The following is a 14,575-nucleotide window of genomic DNA, read 5'->3' on the forward strand; positions in this document are numbered from 1 at the left end:
GTCTCGGAAAACAAAGAGCCCATGGCTCCAGGCGCATTCCAGCTGCCAAAGGCATCCCAAGGGGAGTGCAAAACTGCAACAACATGGCTGCCTTGACGGCTTTTTACTCTGGACCAGCCCTGGCCCTAAACCGATTTTCCTGCAAAGCATTAGGGTTAGGGTTACGCCTAGGGTTAGCGTCTCGGAAACCAAAGAGCCCACGGCTCCATGCACACCGCAGCTGCCAAAGGCATCCCAAGGGGAGTGCAAAACTGCAACAACATGGCTGCCGCAGCGGCTTTTTACTCGGGACCACGCCTGCCCCGAAACCGATTTTCCTGCCTAGGGTTAGGGTTAGGATTACGCCTAGGGTTAGCGTCTCGGAAACCAAAGAGCCCACGGCTCCATGCACACCGCAGCTGCCAAAGGCATCCCAAGGGGAGTGCAAAACTGCAACAACATGGCTGCCGCACGGGCTTTTTACTCTGGACGACGCCTGCCCCGAAAGCGATTTTCCTGCCTAGGGTTAGGGTTAGGGTTACGCCTAGGGTTAGCGTCTCGGAAACCAAAGAGCCCACGGCTCCAGGCACACCGCAGCTGCCAAAGGCATCCCAAGGGGAATGCAAAACTGCAACAACATGGCTGCCCCAGCGGCTTTTTACTCTGGACCAGCTCTGGCCCTAAACCGATTTTCCTGCCTAGGGTTAGGGTTAGGGTTACGCCTAGGGTTAGCGTCTCGGAAACCAAAGAGCCCACGGCTCCATGCACACCGCAGCTGCCAAAGGCATCCCAAGGGGAGTGCAAAACTGCAACAACATGGCTGCCTTGACGGCTTTTTACTCTGGACCAGCCCTGGCCCTAAACCGATTTTCCTGCCTAGGGTTAGGGTTAGGGTTACGCCAAGGGTTAGCGTCTTGGAAACCAAAGAGCCCACGGCTCGATGCACACCGCAGCTGCCAAAGGCATCCCAAGGGGAGTGCAAAACTGCAACAACATGGCTGCCTTGACGGCTTTTTACTCGGGACCACCACTGGCCCTAAACCGATTTTCCTGCCTAGGGTTAGGGTTAGGGTTACGCCTAGGGTTAGCGTCTCGGAAACCAAAGAGCCCACGGCTCGATGCACACCGCAGCTGCCAAAGGCATCCCAAGGGGAGTGCAAAACTGCAACAACATGGCTGCCTTGACGGCTTTTTACTCGGGACCACCACTGGCCCGAAACCGATTTTCCTGCCTAGGGTTAGGGTTAGGGTTACGCCTAGGGTTAGCGTCTCGGAAACCAAAGAGCCCACGGCTCCATGCACACCGCAGCTGCCAAAGGCATCCCAAGGGGAATGCAAAACTGCAACAACATGGCTGCCCCAGCGGCTTTTTACTCGGGACCAGCCCTGGCCCTAAACCGATTTTTCTGCCTAGGGTTAGGGTTACGCCTAGGGTTAGCGTCTCGGAAAACAAAGAGCCCATGGCTCCAGGCGCATTCCAGCTGCCAAAGGCATCCCAAGGGGAGTGCAAAACTGCAACAACATGGCTGCCTTGACGGCTTTTTACTCTGGACCAGCCCTGGCCCTAAACCGATTTTCCTGCAAAGGGTTAGGGTTAGGGTTACGCCTAGGGTTAGCGTCTCGGAAACCAAAGAGCCCACGGCTCGATGCACACCGCAGCTGCCAAAGGCATCCCAAGGGGAGTGCAAAACTGCAACAACATGGCTGCCGCAGCGGCTTTTTACTCGGGACCACGCCTGCCCCGAAACCGATTTTCCTGCCTAGGGTTAGGGTTAGGATTACGCCTAGGGTTAGCGTCTCGGAAACCAAAGAGCCCACGGCTCCATGCACACCGCAGCTGCCAAAGGCATCCCAAGGGGAGTGCAAAACTGCAACAACATGGCTGCCGCACGGGCTTTTTACTCTGGACGACGCCTGCCCCGAAAGCGATTTTCCTGCCTAGGGTTAGGGTTAGGGTTACGCCTAGGGTTAGCGTCTCGGAAACCAAAGAGCCCACGGCTCCAGGCACACCGCAGCTGCCAAAGGCATCCCAAGGGGAATGCAAAACTGCAACAACATGGCTGCCCCAGCGGCTTTTTACTCTGGACCAGCTCTGGCCCTAAACCGATTTTCCTGCCTAGGGTTAGGGTTAGGGTTACGCCTAGGGTTAGCGTCTCGGAAACCAAAGAGCCCACGGCTCCATGCACACCGCAGCTGCCAAAGGCATCCCAAGGGGAGTGCAAAACTGCAACAACATGGCTGCCTTGACGGCTTTTTACTCTGGACCAGCCCTGGCCCTAAACCGATTTTCCTGCCTAGGGTTAGGGTTAGGGTTACGCCAAGGGTTAGCGTCTTGGAAACCAAAGAGCCCACGGCTCGATGCACACCGCAGCTGCCAAAGGCATCCCAAGGGGAGTGCAAAACTGCAACAACATGGCTGCCTTGACGGCTTTTTACTCGGGACCACCACTGGCCCTAAACCGATTTTCCTGCCTAGGGTTAGGGTTAGGGTTACGCCTAGGGTTAGCGTCTCGGAAACCAAAGAGCCCACGGCTCCATGCACACCGCAGCTGCCAAAGGCATCCCAAGGGGAGTGCAAAACTGCAACAACATGGCTGCCTTGACGGCTTTTTACTCGGGACCACCACTGGCCCTAAACCGATTTTCCTGCCTAGGGTTAGGGTTAGGGTTACGCCTAGGGTTAGCGTCTCGGAAACCAAAGAGCCCACGGCTCCAGGCACACCGCAGCTGCCAAAGGCATCCCAAGGGGAGTGCAAAACTGCAACAACATGGCTGCCGCAGCGGCTTTTTACTCGGGACCAGCCCTGGCCCTAAACCGATTTTCCTGCCTAGGGTTAGGGTTAGGGTTACGCCTAGGGTTAGCGTCTCGGAAACCAAAGAGCCCACGGCTCGATGCACACCGCAGCTGCCAAAGGCATCCCAAGGGGAGTGCAAAACTGCAACAACATGCCTGCCTTGACGGCTTTTTACTCTGGCCCACGCCTGCCCCGAAACCGATTTTCCTGCCTCGGGTTAGGGTTACGCCTAGGGTTAGCGTCTCGGAAACCAAAGAGCCCACGGCTCGATGCACACCGCAGCTGCCAAAGGCATCCCAAGGGGAGTGCAAAACTGCAACAACATGGCTGCCTTGACGGCTTTTTACTCGGGACCAGCCCTGGCCCTAAACCGATTTTCCTGCCTAGGGTTAGGGTTACGCCTAGGGTTAGCGTCTCGGAAACCAAAGAGCCCACGACTCCAGGCGCACCGCAGCTGCCAAAGGCATCCCAAGGGGAGTGCAAAACTGCAACAACATGGCTGCCTTGACGGCTTTTTACTCTGGACCAACCCTGGCCCTAAACCGATTTTCCTGCAAAGGGTTAGGGTTAGGGTTACGCCTAGGGTTAGCGTCTCAGAAACCAAAGAGCCCATGACTCCAGGCGCACCGCAGCTGCCAAAGGCATCCCAAGGGAGTGCAAAACTGCAACAACATGGCTGCCTTGACGGCTTTTTACTCTGGACCAGCCCTGGCCCAAAACCGATTTTCCTGCCTAGGGTTAGGGTTAGGTTTACGCCTAGGGTTAGCGTCTCGGAAACCAAAGAGCCCACGGCTCGATGCACACCGCAGCTGCCAAAGGCATCCCAAGGGGAGTGCAAAACTGCAACAACATGGCTGCCGCAGCGGCTTTTTACTCGGGACCACGCCTGCCCCGAAACCGATTTTCCTGCCTAGGGTTAGGGTTAGGGTTACGCCTAGGGTTAGCGTCTCGGAAACCAAAGAGCCCACGAATCCAGGCGCACCGCAGCTGCCAAAGGCATCCCAAGGGGAGTGCAAAACTGCAACAACATGGCTGCCTTGACGGCTTTTTACTTGGGACCACCACTGGCCCGAAACCGATTTTCCTGCTTAGGGTTAGGGTTAGGGTTACGCCTAGGGTTAGCGTCTCGGAAACCAAAGAGCCCACGGCTCCATGCACACCGCAGCTGCCAAAGGCATCCCAAGGGGAATGCAAAACTGCAACAACATGGCTGCCCCAGCGGCTTTTTACTCTGGACCAGCTCTGGCCCTAAACCGATTTTCCTGCCTAGGGTTAGGGTTAGGGTTACGCCTAGGGTTAGCGTCTCGGAAACCAAAGAGCTCACGGCTCGATGCACACCGCAGCTGCCAAAGGCATCCCAAGGGGAGTGCAAAACTGCAACAACATGGCTGCCTTGACGGCTTTTTACTCTGGCCCACGCCTGCCCCGAAACCGATTTTCCTGCCTAGGGTTAGGGTTAGGGTTACGCCTAGGGTTAGCGTCTCGGAAACCAAAGAGCCCACGGCTCGATGCACACCGCAGCTGCCAAAGGCATCCCAAGGGGAGTGCAAAACTGCAACAACATGGCTGCCTTGACAGCTTTTTACTCGGGACCACCACTGGCCCGAAACCGATTTTCCTGCCTAGGGTTAGGGTTAGGGTTACGCCTAGGGTTAGCGTCTCGGAAACCAAAGAGCCCACGGCTCCATGCACACCGCAGCTGCCAAAGGCATGCCAAGGGGAATGCAAAACTGCAACAACATGGCTGCCCCAGCGGCTTTTTACTCTGGACCAGCTCTGGCCCTAAACCGATTTTCCTGCCTAGGGTTAGGGTTAGGGTTACGCCTAGGGTTAGCGTCTCGGAAACCAAAGAGCCCACGGCTCGATGCACACCGCAGCTGCCAAAGGCATCCCAAGGGGAGTGCAAAACTGCAACAACATGGCTGCCTTGACGGCTTTTTACTCGGGACCACCACTGGCCCTAAACCGATTTTCCTGCCTAGGGTTAGGGTTAGGGTTACGCCTAGGGTTAGCGTCTCGGAAACCAAAGAGCCCACGGCTCGATGCACACCGCAGCTGCCAAAGGCATCCCAAGGGGAGTGCAAAACTGCAACAACATGGCTGCCTTGACGGCTTTTTACTCGGGACCACCACTGGCCCTAAACCGATTTTCCTGCCTAGGGTTAGGGTTAGGGTTACGCCTAGGGTTAGCGTCTCGGAAACCAAAGAGCCCACGGCTCGATGCACACCGCAGCTGCCAAAGGCATCCCAAGGGGAGTGCAAAACTGCAACAACATGGCTGCCTTGACGGCTTTTTACTCGGGACCAGCCCTGGCCCTAAACCGATGTTCCTGCCTAGGGTTAGGGTTAGGGTTACGCCTAGGGTTAGCGTCTCAGAAACCAAAGAGCCCACGGCTCCATGCACACCGCAGCTGCCAAAGGCATCCCAAGGGGAATGCAAAACTGCAACAACATGGCTGCCCCAGCGGCTTTTTACTCTGGACCAGCTCTGGCCCTAAACCGATTTTCCTGCCTAGGGTTAGGGTTAGGGTTACGCCTAGGGTTAGCGTCTCGGAAACCAAAGAGCCCACGGCTCGATGCACACCGCAGCTGCCAAAGGCATCCCAAGGGGAGTGCAAAACTGCAACAACATGGCTGCCCCAGCGGCTTTTTACTCTGGACCAGCTCTGGCCCTAAACCGATTTTCCTGCCTAGGGTTAGGGTTAGGGTTAGGGTTAGGGTTACGCCTAGGGTTAGCGTCTCGGAAACCAAAGAGCCCACGGCTCCATGCACACCGCAGCTGCCAAAGGCATCCCAAGGGGAGTGCAAAACTGCAACAACATGGCTGCCTTGACGGCTTTTTACTCTGGACCAGCCCTGGCCCTAAACCGATTTTCCTGCCTAGGGTTAGGGTTAGGGTTACGCCAAGGGTTAGCGTCTCGGAAACCAAAGAGCCCACGGCTCGATGCACACCGCAGCTGCCAAAGGCATCCCAAGGGGAGTGCAAAACTGCAACAACATGGCTGCCTTGACGGCTTTTTACTCGGGACCAGCCCTGGCCCTAAACCGATGTTCCTGCCTAGGGTTAGGGTTAGGGTTACGCCTAGGGTTAGCGTCTCGGAAACCAAAGAGCCCACGGCTCCATGCACACCGCAGCTGCCAAAGGCATCCCAAGGGGAGTGCAAAACTGCAACAACATGGCTGCCGCAGCGGCTTTTTACTCTGGACCAGCCCTGGCCCTAAACCGATTTTCCTGCCTAGGGTTAGGGTTAGGGTTACGCCTAGGGTTAGCGTCTCGGAAACCAAAGAGCCCACGGCTCGATGCACACCGCAGCTGCCAAAGGCATCCCAAGGGGAGTGCAAAACTGCAACAACATGGCTGCGCAGCGGCTTTTTACTCGGGACCACGCCTGCCCCGAAACCGATTTTCCTGCCTAGGGTTAGGGTTAGGGTTACGCCTAGGGTTAGCGTCTCGGAAACCAAAGAGCCCACGGCTCCATGCACACCGCAGCTGCCAAAGGCATCCCAAGGGGAGTGCAAAACTGCAACAACATGGCTGCCTTGACGGCTTTTTACTCGGGACCACGCCTGCCCCGAAACCGATTTTCCTGCCTAGGGTTAGGGTTAGGGTTACGCCTAGGGTTAGCGTCTCGGAAACCAAAGAGCCCACGAATCCAGGCGCACCGCAGCTGCCAAAGGCATCCCAAGGGGAGTGCAAAACTGCAACAACATGGCTGCCTTGACGGCTTTTTACTTGGGACCAGCCCTGGCCCAAAACCGATTTTCCTGCCTAGGGTTAGGGTTAGGGTTACGCCTAGGGTTAGCGTCTCGGAAACCAAAGAGCCCACGGCTCCATGCACACCGCAGCTGCCAAAGGCATCCCAAGGGGAATGCAAAACTGCAACAACATGGCTGCCCCAGCGGCTTTTTACTCTGGACCAGCTCTGGCCCTAAACCGATTTTCCTGCCTAGGGTTAGGGTTAGGGTTACGCCTAGGGTTAGCGTCTCGGAAACCAAAGAGCCCACGGCTCGATGCACACCGCAGCTGCCAAAGGCATCCCAAGGGGAGTGCAAAACTGCAACAACATGGCTGCCTTGACGGCTTTTTACTCTGGCCCACGCCTGCCCCGAAACCGATTTTCCTGCCTAGGGTTAGGGTTAGGGTTACGCCTAGGGTTAGCGTCACGGAAAACAAAGAGCCCACGGCTCGATGCACACCGCAGCTGCCAAAGGCATCCCAAGGGGAGTGCAAAACTGCAACAACATGGCTGCCTTGACAGCTTTTTACTCGGGACCACCACTGGCCCGAAACCGATTTTCCTGCCTAGGGTTAGGGTTAGGGTTACGCCTAGGGTTAGCGTCTCGGAAACCAAAGAGCCCACGGCTCCATGCACACCGCAGCTGCCAAAGGCATCCCAAGGGGAATGCAAAACTGCAACAACATGGCTGCCCCAGCGGCTTTTTACTCGGGACCAGCCCTGGCCCAAAACCGATTTTTCTGCCTAGGGTTAGGGTTACGCCTAGGGTTAGCGTCTCGGAAAACAAAGAGCCCATGGCTCCAGGCGCATTCCAGCTGCCAAAGGCATCCCAAGGGGAGTGCAAAACTGCAACAACATGGCTGCCTTGACGGCTTTTTACTCTGGACCAGCCCTGGCCCTAAACCGATTTTCCTGCAAAGGGTTAGGGTTAGGGTTACGCCTAGGGTTAGCGTCTCGGAAACCAAAGAGCCCACGACTCCAGGCGCACCGCAGCTGCCAAAGGCATCCCAAGGGGAGTGCAAAACTGCAACAACATGGCTGCCTTGACGGCTTTTTAGTCTGGACCAGCCCTGGCCCAAAACCGATTTTCCTGCCTAGGGTTAGGGTTAGGGTTACGCCTAGGGTTAGCGTCTCGGAAACCAAAGAGCCCACGGCTCGATGCACACCGCAGCTGCCAAAGGCATCCCAAGGGGAGTGCAAAACTGCAACAACATGGCTGCCGCAGCGCCTTTTTACTCGGAACCACGCCTGCCCCGAAACCGATTTTCCTGCCTAGGGTTAGGGTTAGGGTTACGCCTAGGGTTAGCGTCTCGGAAACCAAAGAGCCCACGGCTCCATGCACACCGCAGCTGCCAAAGGCATCCCAAGGGGAGTGCAAAACTGCAACAACATGGCTGCCGCAGGGGCTTTTTACTCTGGACGACGCCTGCCCCGAAAGCGATTTTCCTGCCTAGGGTTAGGGTTAGGGTTACGCCTAGGGTTAGCGTCTCGGAAACCAAAGAGCCCACGGCTCCATGCACACCGCAGCTGCCAAAGGCATCCCAAGGGGAATGCAAAACTGCAACAACATGGCTGCCCCAGCGGCTTTTTACTCTGGACCAGCTCTAGCCCTAAACCGATTTTCCTGCCTAGGGTTAGGGTTAGGGTTACGCCTAGGGTTAGCGTCTCGGAAACCAAAGAGCCCACGGCTCCATGCACACCGCAGCTGCCAAAGGCATCCCAAGGGGAATGCAAAACTGCAACAACATGGCTGCCTTGACGGCTTTTTACTCTGGACCAGCCCTGGCCCTAAACCGATTTTCCTGCCTAGGGTTAGGGTTAGGGTTACGCCAAGGGTTAGCGTCTCGGAAACCAAAGAGCCCACGGCTCGATGCACACCGCAGCTGCCAAAGGCATCCCAAGGGGAGTGCAAAACTGCAACAACATGGCTGCCTTGACGGCTTTTTACTCGGGACCACCACTGGCCCTAAACCGATTTTCCTGCCTAGGGTTAGGGTTAGGGTTACGCCTAGGGTTAGCGTCTCGGAAACCAAAGAGCCCACGGCTCCAGGCACACCGCAGCTGCCAAAGGCATCCCAAGGGGAGTGCAAAACTGCAACAACATGGCTGCCTTGACGGCTTTTTACTCGGGACCACCACTGGCCCTAAACCGATTTTCCTGCCTAGGGTTAGGGTTAGGGTTACGCCTAGGGTTAGCGTCTCGGAAACCAAAGAGCCCACGGCTCGATGCACACCGCAGCTGCCAAAGGCATCCCAAGGGGAGTGCAAAACTGCAACAACATGGCTGCCTTGACGGCTTTTTACTCGGGACCACCACTGGCCCGAAACCGATTTTCCTGCCTAGGGTTAGGGTTAGGGTTACGCCTAGGGTTAGCGTCTCGGAAACCAAAGAGCCCACGGCTCGATGCACACCGCAGCTGCCAAAGGCATCCCAAGGGGAGTGCAAAACTGCAACAACATGGCTGCCGCAGCGGCTTTTTACTCGGGACCACGCCTGCCCCGAAACTGATTTTCCTGCCTAGGGTTAGGGTTAGGGTTACGCCTAGGGTTAGCGTCTCGGAAAACAAAGAGCCCATGGCTCCAGGCGCACCGCAGCTGCCAAAGGCATCCCAAGGGGAGTGCAAAACTGCAACAACATGGCTGCCTTGACGGCTTTTTACTCTGCACCAGCCCTGGCCCTAAACCGATTTTCCTGCCTAGGGTTAGGGTTAGGGTTACGCCTAGGGTTAGCGTCTCGGAAACCAAAGAGCCCATGACTCCAGGCGCACCGCAGCTGCCAAAGGCATCCCAAGGGGAGTGCAAAACTGCAACAACATGGCTGCCTTGACGGCTTTTTACTCTGGACCAGCCCTGGCCCAAAACCGATTTTCCTGCCTAGGGTTAGGGTTAGGGTTACGCCTAGGGTTAGCGTCTCGGAAACCAAAGAGCCCACGACTCCAGGCGCACCGCAGCTGCCAAAGGCATCCCAAGGGGAGTGCAAAACTGCAACAACATGGCTGCCTTGACGGCTTTTAACTCTGGACCAGCCCTGGCCCTAAACCGATTTTCCTGCCTAGGGTTAGGGTTAGGGTTACGCCTAGGGTTAGCGTCTCGGAAACCAAAGAGCCCACGGCTCCATGCACACCGCAGCTGCCAAAGGCATCCCAAGGGGAGTGCAAAACTGCAACAACATGGCTGCCCCAGCGGCTTTTTACTCTGGACCAGCTCTGGCCCTAAACCGATTTTCCTGCCTAGGGTTAGGGTTAGGGTTACGCCTAGGGTTAGCGTCTCGGAAACCAAAGAGCCCACGGCTCCAGGAGCACCGCAGCTGCCAAAGGCATCCCAAGGGGAGTGCAAAACTGCAACAACATGGCTGCCGCAGCGGCTTTTTACTCGGGACCAGCCCTGGCCCTAAACCGATTTTCCTGCCTAGGGTTAGGGTTAGGGTTACGCCTAGGGTTAGCGTCTCGGAAACCAAAGAGCCCACGGCTTCAGGCGCATTGCAGCTGCCAAAGGCATCCCAAGGGGAGTGCAAAACTGCAACAATATGGCTGCGGCTTTTTACTCGGGACCACCCCTGGCCTGGGGTAGTTGTTTTTCCATAGGACTAGCTGCTGGATCACAGGGCAGCACTTTTGCTCATTGCTGTGAACAAAAATATTATGGCTCAGCCAGAAGCGCTAGAAAGGTCTGGGAATAACGTGCTACAAGTCATGAAATTGCGGTCCCCAGGGACGTAATGTACAATGCGTGGTGCAGATGTGCCTGGCAGAGCTCTCTGAGTATGGATGCTCATGTGCTCCACCAACTCATGGGCGCCCTAGGGAAGGGACTGAAGCACCAAGCTTGAGAAGTGTTTGGACAATTTTCTCACACACACGGTGTGACTCTTGGGGACGGTCCTGCGCAGGGCCAGGAGATGGACGTACCAAATATCCTTACAGCATCCCGGAGACACATAGGGCATAAAAGCTGTGACTTGCAGCGCACTCCAGGCTCTTTACCACCCCTAACACCCTCGAATTCCTCGCCGCCCATCCGTGACCCTCGCCTACCCACACCCTGACCCGCACGGCGGCGCCGGGGGCCGCTCCCCGCTTTCGCCCGCCCCTCCCGGTCTCCACGGCGACCCGCCCGCCCCTTCCGGCCGCGGCTCGGAAGCGGCGGGGCGGAAGCGGCCGGGGCGCCGCGGCGGGGCGGATGCGCGGGTGGGCGGCGGGGCCGCTGTGCCGGGGGCTCCGCGGGAGAGGCAGCCAGGTACCGGCGGGCACAAGGGACCCACAATCCGGGCGGGGGCGACGGGACGGGGCCGGGCGGGAAGGGAAGGGAAGCGGGGCCCGGCCTGCGCCCTTGGCTTGCGCCGGCCCGGCCCGGCCCTTCCCGGCCGGCTGCTGCCGTCGGGGGCTGCGCCGCTCGCTCTCCGCCCCGGCGGGGCCGCGGAGGCTGTGGCAGCAGGTTTTTTTATTTCTTGATTGACAGCTTGCTGTGAGTCAGTTTTAAACCAAACAATGCTAGAAGACACCGCTAGTGGAGGTGTTGGCTATGTTTGCTATGGTGTTGGCTAATAGCACCTTCTCAAAAGCAGAACAAAAGAGCTGATGCGGTGTGCTAAACACTCTGGTTTTCATGAAGTGTTTTAGCCTCCTGTGCATCTGAGGTTGTGACATTTGGGATAGCCTAGGTAGACTGCTGTGATAGAGAAAAGTGTATGTATACTTACGTGCTTGTTGCTTTACCGTTGAATAAAACTAATGTGAAATGATTGTGAAAAGTAGTAGTAGTCATTGGAGTGAGAGTCTTTGCACTAGCAGCTGATGGAACACTTGTTCCTACTCTTGAAGGAAACTATGCAAATGAAATTAAAGTAGAATTAACCACCAGAAAGGTTGTATTTAAATAAAATGCTCATTTTACTTCTCAATGGTATTTTTTTTTCCTTGAATTTTTTGTTTTCAGTACCCCAAGTCTGACCATCAAATATGATTCTTTGCCTGCTACACGAAACTCTTTAAGTACTTGTTTTGCCATTTGGCCACATGGCTTCAACTACAATGGTAAGTTAGGATTTCGGTCATATATTTTCAGATCTTTTTGCTTTAGTCTGCTAGCTGGCTGGCTGATGAGGAGAATGCCGCTAATATTTGACATTTTCTTTTAAAAAATTGTTTTCCTTGTTACTGCTGAATTCTGGTATTTCCCTTTTTATGAGTGTCTTCATAGCTTTCGGATACTTCTAAACACTTACTCACTGGCCAGTGCAGCATAGGAATTGCCATATCAAGCTAGTGGTGCTTTCAGTCAGGAGGTTGGGTCTATATAAATCCTGCTTCTACATAGTAGTCTTTTATTCACAGATGCTAATATTGCGATGGATTTTTACCTATTGTTAAACAGTCAGTGAATTGAATACTTTAAATCATACCTGGACATAGGTATTGTTGAAGTATCTACTAGATATATTCTCTTATTTAGGAAGCATCAGTATTTGACATTTTCATAAAAACACCTAGACACTTGAAAATTATAATGTTCTGTCATGGCAGGTTCTACTACACAGTAGCATGTTAAGTAGGTGGGGGGATTTTCATGAACAGGTAAGAAATTTTGTTTTAGGTATATTATATGAGTGGTTTTGTTGTATATTTCTTTGTTGTTCTTTTGTTGTTGTGTAGTATGGTTTTCTTCGCTGGATTCTATTCTAATAAAATATTATCTATGTAATCACTGGTGTTACCTTGGATTGGACATGGCTTGTGTGTCTTCTGTTCCTTGAGGCTCAAGTAGAGGTGTTTGCTTTTAGGAGCAGCTGATAGGGATGGTTTTAGCTGAGGGAATAGGACAAATGCATGTTTGGGAAGAGGTACCTATTACCAGTGTTCCTAAGCTTCACCAAATATTAGGGTTTGTCAGGAGTACATTGGACTTCATTCAGCTGCCACTAAAGTGAATACATTGCTTCCCTGGACTTACCTGGAGATGAATCAAGCTCGTGGTATTCTCCTACAATGCTTTGGTTCTTAATAGTGTCCTCATTTTTCCTCCCTGCCCCAAGTCACTTTCATTGTCTGGTTCATTTAGCAGCTGCATATTATTCCTGTCCAAAGGATGTCAGAGCTTAAGTGAGTGCCAGAGAAGGAACATTAGAAACCAAGGAAGACTTTCTTGAGTTTTTGTTTTTTTTTTTTCTCCACACTGATGCTTGTTTATTCTGGTTTGAAATACTTGTCAAATTTTAATCCAAGAACTCACAATTCTGATCTGTGAAGTTGTGGGCTCTTTTTGAAATAAAAGTATATCAGATGCAGGTGTACTGAAGTAAAAAAACATTCCAAAAGAGCTAAATTCATTAAAATAAATGCTATTCCATATGCTGTGGAATATTGAGAAGCTTTTGCAGATTTTGTTGTGTTTTACGGGATTGGGCAGACTTTTAGCCTACCTTGGAGAAAGTCTGTAGTGGAAGCTGGTTTTGTTTCCTAGCCACATAACAGTATATCATAAGGAGCACTTCTTAAATTGTATTATGTGCAGAAGTAAAGTTCTGAGCACAAGATCTTTGTTTCCACTTTGTGAAAAATAACTGTGCTGATACTTGGGCACTGGTATCTTCTGGACATCTGTTTGGGGATATTTTGGCCTGTCCTATTTGTTGACTTAGTGACCAGCATAACAAAGGAGATTTGGTTTTCTGGTTGTCATCTCTGATTGTTCTGAGTAGTATTTATTACTGCTTTTATTAGGTGTAATTTCCATTCCTGCTTTTAATTCTAATTGCCTTTCATTGTTCTAAGGCTTCATAATTTAACCAAGCCTTGTGATGCAGTTACATGAGGTTTTAGTTAAGTTTAGTATGTGTCAAAGAATTTTTTGGGCCCATCTTCTAATTATAAATTCATATCAGTTGTAGTAGGGTTGTTGGGGTGTTTTTAATGTATGAAGATGTTAAAAAAAGTCATAAGTCATATAATTTCTAAAAACCCCTTTGTCATTCTTGCAGCAACAAGCTTTAGAACTGGCATTGGATCGTGCTGAGGTAAGTAGCAGCTAAATTACTTGTTTGTACGTAATTTATTTGTCTTAGAGTTATAAAAACACAACAGCTGTTTTTTATTTCTCCTGAAAAGCAGTAAAAAACCACATTATGTAAATACATACATGTTTAATCACCTATACTTGTAACACTGAGTTTATAGAATTCTCACTGAAATTGCTGTCATGTATTTGTCTCTTACCCATTGTACTGAGAACATCAAGTACTATGGTGATAAACTGTGCAAGACTTGAGCTTTCCCTTTCTAAACCAGCAAATCTGTGTGCTGTGAGATAAGCAGGCAGAAATATATGGCAAAATCTTGTTTGTGTTTTTAAGGATAGCCCAGTGAGAATGAAGAGGCAAGGGCCTTCACGTTCACGTTCTTTAATGCTATCATCTCATATAAGTTACCTTGAACCCTGTTATGGGAAATGAATGTTCCTGTGAGAGAACATAAATTCTGAATGAAGCTATTAATTGAAATACTTCAAACAATAGAGATTTGGAAAAACCTTGTTAGAATATAAATCACATTTACTGGAGATTGCTGTCTCTCTTATTCTTTTTTAATTCAAATGGTTAATGTACATGAATTGTATTTATAATGCACAGCTCTTTAGGAAAAAAATAATGTAAATGCAAAAGGCAAAGGGAGAACTTCCTGAAGTTATAATGTTGTAGAGTATTTGATTTGTAAATGTTGTCAAGCCAGTATGAATAAACTTGGTTGTACCCTAGTGTGTTAACCACATGAATTTCAGTAGTGGTAGCTGAGTACAATAGTGTTGTAGTGTTAGTTACTACTGTAATTAAAAGATCTCAGTGTAGAATCAACACCTTGCATGGAACTGATGCCATGGGCGTGAAATGCTGTCTTTAACAGCTAAATTGAGCTGTGTTCTTTTTGATGACTTTAACATAAACCAGATTGTGTTTAGTGCACTTTTGGAACAGTCATCTACCATAACTGTTAATTACTTTCTGTATATGTGGAACGCTGTCTGGTAACGATCTCTAGTTGTGTGCTAACTAGAATTCAATTTCTTTGTAAT

At 52.0% G+C, this 14,575-nt stretch overlaps 1 protein-coding gene across 8 annotated transcripts in view; it reads left to right on the top strand.

Moving 5' to 3' along the window:
* The first annotated feature begins 10,645 nt into the window (after nucleotides 1-10,645).
* Nucleotides 10,646-14,575, top strand: part of SUPT20H (SPT20 homolog, SAGA complex component) — a 29,423-nt gene continuing 25,493 nt past the window's right edge. For all 8 annotated transcript variants that reach the window (XR_014615964.1, XM_084200884.1, XM_084200885.1 and 5 more), the window contains exons 1-3: nucleotides 10,646-10,747; nucleotides 11,447-11,544; nucleotides 13,488-13,523. Coding sequence is in view for 7 of the 8 variants with exons in the window: in XM_084200884.1 (XP_084057010.1) it covers nucleotides 11,527-11,544; nucleotides 13,488-13,523 (54 nt within the window). In the remaining variant the exon portion in view is untranslated. The remainder of the gene's footprint in view (nucleotides 10,748-11,446; nucleotides 11,545-13,487; nucleotides 13,524-14,575) is intronic.

Source organism: Fringilla coelebs, assembly GCF_963513975.1.
Source record: "Fringilla coelebs genome assembly, chromosome: 2".
NCBI lineage: Eukaryota > Metazoa > Chordata > Aves > Passeriformes > Fringillidae > Fringilla > Fringilla coelebs.